At 46.7% G+C, this 8,814-nt stretch overlaps 1 protein-coding gene across 1 annotated transcript in view; it reads right to left on the bottom strand.

The window, feature by feature from the left end:
• Positions 1–7,728, bottom strand: part of DGKK (diacylglycerol kinase, kappa) — a 108,494-nt gene extending 100,766 nt beyond the window's left edge. Inside the window, exon 1 of the mRNA XM_011991342.1 lies at positions 6,994–7,728. Coding sequence (XP_011846732.1) covers positions 6,994–7,668 — 675 coding nt within the window. The 5' untranslated portion in view covers positions 7,669–7,728. The remainder of the gene's footprint in view (positions 1–6,993) is intronic.
• Between the last annotated feature and the right edge of the window lie 1,086 nt (positions 7,729–8,814).

The raw sequence follows: 8,814 nt of genomic DNA, 5'->3' as shown, positions 1-8,814 counted from the left end.
CGTTTCCCCCCCCCTACACATTCCCCACCTTGAGGAAGCTTGAGAAAGAGATTTTGTGGGGTTTTTTTTCCTTATTGTGGGGGATGGAGAGGATAGTCATCAGGAATAATATGCAATGTCTGCAGTAAGGTGGTGGTGCATTTTCCTGGAGAGAATTTCTTCCTTTGATCCTTTAAAAAATAATCCCTTTGTTAATTTTCTTCTTCCTGTTTTTCTCACCCCACCTTCTCTACCTCCTTCACTCTATCCTAGCTAGCCCTTTTCCCCTTCCCTTCAAATTTCCCCATCCTCCTTCTTTCTCTCTATCCCTCTCCTTTCCTCCCTCTCCCCTCTTTCTTTTTCCCTCTATCCCTCTCCTCCCTTCTCTCCCCCTCTTTCTTTTTCCCTCTCCCTCTCCCCTTTGTCTCTCTCTCTCTGGCTCCCTCCCTTCCTCTCTCTCTCTCCCTCTTTTTTCCTCTCCCTATCTCAGTCTCTCCCTACCCGCTCCTACCTTCCTCTCCCTTCTCCCTGTCCGGCTTTCTCCCTCCCTCTCTTCTTCCCTCCTCCCTCCCTTCTTCCCTCCTCCCTCCCTCCTTCCCTCCCCCTGTTTCTCTCTCTCACTCTCCCTTCTCTTCCTTCTTTCTCCCTCTCTCCTTCTCTTTGTTTCTTTTTTGTTTTCAGAAAAAATATTCCAGGACTTTGGTGAGTTTAGGGGCATCTTCATTCCCTTAAGAAAAATATTTCTGTTTAAAATATACTGTTCATGATCTTCTCTCCCCTGCCCCCCATAATTCTAAACGTATTTGCTTGCTTTGAGAAAAAAAGGGGTTTTGTTGAGGCTGAGGATACTTTTGTTTAAGAGGACTTTCTTGGCTTTGTGTTTCTCCCCTACCTATCTTTTCTATTTATTCTCAAATTACAAAAATTCTATATTAAGAATAAAGCTTTTGGTAAATTATACAAACATATTAAATTATCACATGTACCCTGAAAATATGTACGTCTAGTATGCATCAGTTAAAAATTAATTAAAAATAAATAAATAAAATAAAAAGAATGAAGTTTTTGGGTGAATTTTTGTCAACTCCCATTAGAAGGATTTTCTTTTATTTTTTCTTCTTTTAAAAAAATCGTTTTTTTTTTTTTCTTGGTTGTGTTTTGACAGAAAAATTCATAGGTCTTTGTGACACTGAAGTACTTCCTCTCTTTAAGAGGATTTTGTTTTTGTTTCATTAATAATATCCTCTTCACCAACACATATAACTTTCCATTCTTTATTTTAAATCTTAAAAAACCTGTATTTTAAGAATAAGGTTTATGTTCTTTAGTCATGGAGGAGTGGTATTTCTCTTGTCCCTCCCCTCCCCGTCCCCCACCCTTCTTGGAATTAAAAATTCAGGAGATTTGGTATAATCAGGGACCTATCCTTTAATATTTATTTCTTTTTTTTAAATTAAAATGTGTGTATCTAGAGGGGAGGATTCATAAATTTCATTAACTTTTATGATTTTTTAGAATATCTGCACTTAAAAGGATTTCCTGTTTTGCTTGTTTTCCTTAATTTTTTTTTTTAATTGAAGGGGTGGCAAATAAAGGTTATTATCCTTGGTGAGGTTAAAGATCCTTTAAGAGGATCTCCCTTTCTTTTAGTTCATTTTTTCAATTTTGTTTGTTTTTTGCTTTGGGGAGAATACTAGGTCTCTTATCTTGTGGTTAGAGGGATGGTATCTTTCTTTTAATTATTTTTAAAAATTGAGATGTAATTTACATACCATAAAATTCATCATCTTAACATACAATTCTGTGGGTTTTAGTGTATCCACAAGGTTGTGCACTCAACACCATTGTCTGATTCTAGAACATTTTAATCACCCTCAAAAGAAGCCCTGTACTCTTTAGCCATCATTCCCTTTTCCACCTCCCATACTGCCCCACCCGTTTCCTTTCCATCTCTAAGGATTTGCCTGTTCTGCACATTTTATGTAATTGGGAAAAATAATGTCAGGAAGCTTTGATGAGGTTGGTGGACCTTCCCTCTATTTTTGCCCCCTTAATTTTCTCAAGAGATTGAGCATGAGCCGGAAGTCAAATAAAGTTTATAAATTTCATGAATATTTTGAGGTTAGAAATACTGTTTAACTTACGATGATTTCTCTTTTTTCATTTTAAAATTTTTCTTTGGGGGATATCAGTTCCATGGGCTTTGATGAGAGTGAGGAGAATTTCCTTTTAGAAGCTCTTTCTTTCTTTTTTTTTTTTCCTTAAAATAATTTTCAGAGGAGGGGTAAGTTTCATTATCTGGGGTCACTGTCCCTTTCTTTTCCTTTTTAAAATTCATAAATTTGTTTTTATTATTTTGAGAATAAGATCTATTTGCTTTGGTGAGGGTGGGGCATCTCCCTTTAGAATGGCTGCTTGCTTGGTTGCTTTTTTTTTTTCCTTTAAAATTATTTTTTTTCCACTGAAAGAATTACAGTGGGTGGGCTTTGGAAAGGTCGGGCACCCTATCCTTAGCAAGATTTCAATTTATTTCCTTTACAAAACACACACACACAAACAAAAAAGGTCTTTGTGAGTAATCGGTTCAGGGTCTCTGCCTCTTCTCCTGTCTTCTCAGGCTCCCCTTCTATGCGGGCCCCCTCTGGGAGCATCAGAAGAGGAGCAGCAACCACTGCTTTGGAAAAAATATCAGAGCTGATGAAATGTCAGCTAAAAGACTGTTCTTAGACAAATGAGGATCCTATGTATCACAAAAGGCCATATGTTAGATTTTGTAAAAAAAACTACAATAGAAAATTCAGTCATTACATCCTATAAGCTGTCAAATTTTATTTTTGTCCTCTCCCACCTGCTGCCTTGTTCAAGGAAATAAAAGGGTTAATAATGCAGAGGAAAGCACTCTGCAAACTGTAAAGTGCCACAGGAGCAGAAGGAATTATAGAATCCTTATTAGAACACCCCTGAATGGTTTCCTGGTTTCTATGGATTTTTTTTTTTTTTTCCTTTCCTTGGAGGCACTTTCCCTTTGGGCTGCAGATCTGCAGAATCCCTAGTTGGAGATTTTAATAAATGCATAAGAATTGTACTCTGAGAAACTAAAGACCACTGACCAATACTTCATTATCTTTTCTAGAACATCCTGTAGTGACTGCTTAGGAACTATTAGAATACACCAAATAAATCAGATGGTATCATCAAAACTTGGCAAGGAGGGGGCAAAAACTGAAGAGAAAAGAAAATAATTTCATTCTGACCTTCAACAGGTTAAACATTTGAATCTATAATCCCAAAGCTGTTTACAGTCACTGCAGATACTCTGTTCACTTAGGAAAAAATTTATTATCCCCTGAAGCTAACGATATCATTATTAGTCTGCTGCTGGTGGGACTGCATGGGATAAGGGCACTTTCCAAGCCATTAAAAAAATTGTTAGTAATTTGCTTCTTAATTATAGTTCCAATAACCACTCTGAAAATGGAAAGATTGACTGTATTTCCTTAAGGGCTATATATTCCATGCCATTTAAATAAGCACTTACTTCTCACTCTGAAACCAATGAGAATAATTTTTATTCATTCACAGCAGCAGCCAACACATTGCTGGAAATGGATAGGTTTCAAGCTTCAGCAAGTGTTTATTAAGCAAAACCAAGGAGGGCTGCATTGAACTAGGCACTGAGAAAGGCCACCCCTATTTTTGAGAAGCTCAGAAATCACTAAAATATTCTGATAGGAATCACCAGATATCATATAAACAAATGCTTGCTATTTTGCAAGAAAATGTACAAAAATACCAGTTTTGTACATAAAAACCGTCCTGATATGGTTTGAGGATAATGGTTATTACTGTGCAGTCATCAGGAGGGATACACAGACCCCTTTTATCTCCCCCAAAAGCCATAAAAGTGTATTTCCCCCCAGATTTTCATCAATCACTTGTATGATGTGATTTTAATTTCATAGACGGTCGAAACCCAATGAATAAACAAAATTTTGTCTTTCTTCAAGCATAGCTGATGGGAGAGAAAGAAACATGGTCTACTTCATATAAGCCCCATCCCTCCCGGGAAGAAAGTTATAGCGTTGCTAAAGAACCAATTCACACATCCTTACTTACACTTGCTGCCACCAGGTGGGAGACCATGGCTCATTTCCTGGGAATTGAAACATTTTAGAAAGAAAAGAAATAGACATGTTTGGTTCACAGACTGACTGTGTTATCCTGGTAGCTATTTGGAAAGAAAACATGAGCCACCTTTTCTCAGTCTCTACCCTCATGCTTGGCATAGAATTGCAGGTTCTGAAACGTTCCTGAAACCCCAAAAAAGGGCAGACTACAAGGCTGGAAAATGTTTTTTTGCTACAATACCAGTCAACAAAATTATCTGGGAGAAACTTGTAGTCACATTCAAACACTTGGTTTTGCTCATTTCATCCTTTGAGTTACCAGGATAGCTTCACGCTTGCTATGGAGGATTTCATTGCATGATGAGACCTGTATTTTGTTTTGTTCCCTGACATTTTGTGCACATATGTATAGTATGTGCGTGTGTGTGTCAGGGGTGTGTGCACGCCTATGCATGTTGCATAGCTGTTTCCCCCCAAGCTTGCCTTGAAGAGGCAGTGTTTGAAAACAACATCACCCCAGCTAAGATGACAACTTGTTTGCCTTGAATGTTAAGATACAAGCCAGCTGGTTGCAGGTGCCATTTGTCTGAGGAAGATGCAGGAGAGAATGATCCTATCACTGAAGATCAGATGTTTCCAGCTGCACCAGAGAGCAACTGCATAGCAACATTGAGGGTGTTGTAAAAGGGTTTGACTCCAAGCAATTTAATTTGAGCACGTACCCAGATCCTTTGCATCCTTCAAAATTCTCCAGAGCCACTGATCAGTTAATCTGCATGGCCTTCTTAACGGATGGTCGTGGCTCTTAACCCCATTCTACAGATAAGTGATTCAAACAATATCTGGCTCTACTAAGGGCAAAGTCAAACCCCTGGGATCCTGGTCTCCTGCCAGTGTTGCCAAATGTCCGTGGGTCAGCTAGCCAGCACGTCTGAGTGGGCACTATGTAGAGGAAACTAATCTGATTCCCCTTACCTTAATCCTCCTCATCTGTCTGGCAACAACATTTTCCTGTCAAACAGGTAGGAGATGCTTTTGCATAGGAGCAGGGGATGCTTTTCACTGGGGGAAGAGTCCTGGTCTCCAGTCAGCCTTCCAGAGGCCAAAGAGGAGATGCATTCACTGGGTATTACGTCCCCAAGTGTCAGTTTCACAGCCATGTTCCCAAAATTTCGCTTAAGATGGACACAGGTCAGGTGATTCCTGCTTGTCTCTTTCCCACCAGCTTAATGCAAACTCTTCCAAAAAGACGAGAGCAATCACCCGGTGGGGGTGAGCTCCCAAATCTAGCCACCCCAACTTTGCCCTTCTTAAGATCACTTCAGGAAAGGGTATTTTCAGGAAAGGGAGGGATACACCCCCTGGTGTGAGAGCTAGGGTGTTGGACTTTTAAAAAAATTGTCAGTCTCCCACCGTCCTGTTTCATTTATTTATTTTTAAACCTCTGCACTTTCTTTTCTCTGTGAAACTTTTCATTTTAGCCGTCTTTTTCAGTCGTTCGTCATTGCAGATATTTTGCAAACTCAAGCCTCCCTACTAAGAACTCAGGAAGCAACTAGCGCTTCTATTTCGTGATGCCAACCTCTGCCCCCTCCCCTCCTGCATTCTACATTCTATAAGTATGCGGTCCACAGCAGAAGGGTTCCTTATGGTCTGCTAGGCAGCAGGATGGACCGGTGTTGTTTGTGTGTTGTGTTATTCGTTTGTGTGTGTGCGCGCGCGCGTGTGTGTGTGTGTGTGTGTGAATGCGCGCGTGTGTGTATGTTTTCCTGCAGGGGAAGCTAAATTGAGGTGTGTGTGTGCATTATCATGGTTTTCACAGTTTTGTGGAACGAAGTTTAGGGGAACGGAAGAGTAGGGAGAGTGCAGAGAAAGCAGGAAAGACAGGCATACTCGCGCTGAAGAGCAGACGGGGTTTCAGGGTCCAAGGCAAACACGAAAACCTTTTTCCTCCCTACTCCCCCTGGGCGAGTGCCGGAGGATTCTCCACTCATCTTTTCCCGGCCAAGTGTAACGATTTAGAAGGCGTCGCGGTAGACTGGTAGAGATGAAGGTTCCCCTTCACACGTTCTGCAATCCCATCTCCTATTTTCGTGTCTCTAAACGAGGACTCCTGTACCATTCCAGCTGGCCCTGGTACGGGATGCCAGTTGCCCCGTTTGTGACGCTGCGCATCATTGTATCACTGCGTTTGCACCTACCTGCTGGGAAATCCTGCAGACAGATGGAATGGTGGCTTCGACACACGCATGCTCTCCCCCTCCTCCCGGAGAACCCTGCCCTTCCCCTGCAGTGCGCGTGGGCGCCGCCCATCCCCTAGTCCCCACCGGGAGTACCGGCTCGCAGCAGCCGGCAGAGGCGCCGGGCACCTCCCTGGAGCGCCGCCAGTTGCGCCCAGCTGAGGAGCCCCCTCCCCAGTGGAAGGGAGGGGGGCCAAGCAGGCGGCGGCTCCGCAGCTTGGGCCTCTGCGGCAGTGACCGCGGCTAAGAGGTGTGTCCCACCGCCCTCACTCAATCCGTCCGCTATGTACTCGGGGCCAGTCTTAAACACTTCTCCAGGTCTCTTGCGCTCCTCGAGGGTATCTTCATCTTCTCTTTCAAGACTCACCGCACTGTCGCTTCTCCTCACGGGGAAAACTGCTCCCACCCCCCTGCTGTCACCCCCATTTCTAGCCCCAAACAGCCCATTCTCGATTCCCACATGTTGCTTCCCGCCTCCCAACCCCTTCCCATTCCCTCGGGTTCCCCAATCCCTGCATCTTTCTCAGCATCTTGGCCAGCCAGTGCCAGACAAGCGGGATGCAAGGGGTACCCGGAGTCCCGCGGGCTCCATAGCCATCTGACTTCGCCTTGCTTCTTTTCCGCGCTCCAGGGGGTCTTTTGCTTACCTTTATTCTGGACCACGACATTGGCGTTCTGGGCGATGGCAATGGCGATGGCGAGGTCTTTAGACCCCTCTCTCGAATGTCCACCGGACATTGCAATAGACATGGTGCTGGACTCGGACGGGACTCTGGAGGCGCCTCAGGGCAGAACTCTGGGGCCAGCTCTGTCACAGGTTCTGGGGTCGGCTCTGGGGCCGCCTCTGGGGCAACTTCTGGAGTCAGCTCTGGGGCCTGCTCTGGGACCGACTCTGGGGCAGGTTCTGGAGTCGGCTCTGGGGCAGGCTCTGTGGCAGGTTCTGGGGCCGGCTCTATGGCAGGTTCTGGGGCCGGTTCTGGGGCCGGCTCTGTGGCAGGTTCTGGGGCCGGCTCTGTGGCAGGTTCTGGGGCCGGCTCTGTGGCAGGTTCTGGCGCCGGCTCTGTGGCTGGTTCTGGGGTCGGTTCTGTGTACAGTTCTGTGGCTGGTTCTGAGGTCGCCTCCGGACAGGGTCCTGGAGCAGGCTCTGGACAGGGCTCTGGTACGGGTTCTGGCGAAGGCTCGGAGAGCAGCGGTGGAGCCGGCGGCGGAGCCGGTGGTGGTGGCGGCGGCGGCCAAGGCGGCGGAGGCTCTGAAGACTCAGCGGGCTGCTCTCCATCCTGAGGCGGGGCAGTGCCCTGGGCCGCGGCAGCTCCGCGGTCCATGTCCGCACACCGCCTCAGGTCTGGGCAGCCTGCGTCCCTAAGCCTGGAGGGCTAAAGTACTCTCGGGCGCCCCGCCCACTCCAGTCTGGCAGCCCCTCGCAGGGTGCCAAACTTTCCCCCATCCCACTCCATGGCTGGCTGGGCTCTGAGGTCTAACCCGTAGGCGCTCAGCGTCTCCCTGTGCTGGAACACGCCCCTCAGTGAGCGCACACCTCTTCGTAAGCAGCCACGGGTCCGATGGGCGGGAAGCAGAGGGGCTTGCGAACGCGGACTGGGCAGAGTGCTTGATGACCTCCTAGCGACGCGCGGGAGGGGAGGGGAGAGACAAAAAGGGGAGGGGGAGTGGAGCGGCGTGGAGGTTGGGGGGCGGGTTGGAGCCTGGCCGTGTTTAACCCTTTAGTAACACGAATGAAGAGAAGAAAAAAAAAAAAAAAAAAAAGCCAGAGGCGAAGTTGAGGGTCTTTGCAATTCCCCAACCACTTAGCCGTGAGCTGCTGCTCAGAACAGCTTCCATCCTGTGTCTGCTCTCTCCCTCAGCAGTAGGTGAGCTTAGCCTCGGACCAACCTCTTGCCCCCCATCTCCAAGTCTCGATGGGCAAGTAATACTTTTTATCTAAGCCTGGAAAAGAAATTAAGCGGCATGGTGTGTGTGTGTGTGTGTGTGTGTGTGTGTGTGTGTGTGTGTGGTGGCGGGGGTGGGGGTGTTCAGCCTCCTTTGGATTGAAGTACAATTTGCCCCCCTTCGGTTTTTGCGTTTCTGAGCTTTGCCAGATCCAAGCGGTTTGCTGTTGGGTACAGAGTTTGAGGTGATTCGGGAAAGGAGTGTGATGAGGGAGGCTGGAGCCCCGGCGTTCCGCAGCCTACAGCCTCCCCGAGAGCAAGGCGAGAGTGCCCCGGCAGCAGCAGCTGTGCTAGCGCTCGGGAGCTGAGGCTACTCTGGTCTCCGCAGCTATCTGGGCATCTGTCTGGCTCGCCTATGCCACAGGAGCCTGCCTTGTGCTTTTAGCTGGATTTCCCAGCCACCGGCAGGAGTTGTTTTTTTTTCCCCCCCCAAACTTGTTAACGCGCGCGCGCGCGCGCGCGCGCGTGTGTGCGTGTGTGTGTGTGTGTGTGTGTGTGTGTGTGTGTGTGTGTCTTGGGCTGGGG

This window comes from Mandrillus leucophaeus, unplaced genomic scaffold (assembly GCF_000951045.1).
Source record: "Mandrillus leucophaeus isolate KB7577 unplaced genomic scaffold, Mleu.le_1.0 Scaffold395, whole genome shotgun sequence".
NCBI lineage: Eukaryota > Metazoa > Chordata > Mammalia > Primates > Cercopithecidae > Mandrillus > Mandrillus leucophaeus.
This window is presented reverse-complemented; position numbering and strand designations above follow the sequence as displayed.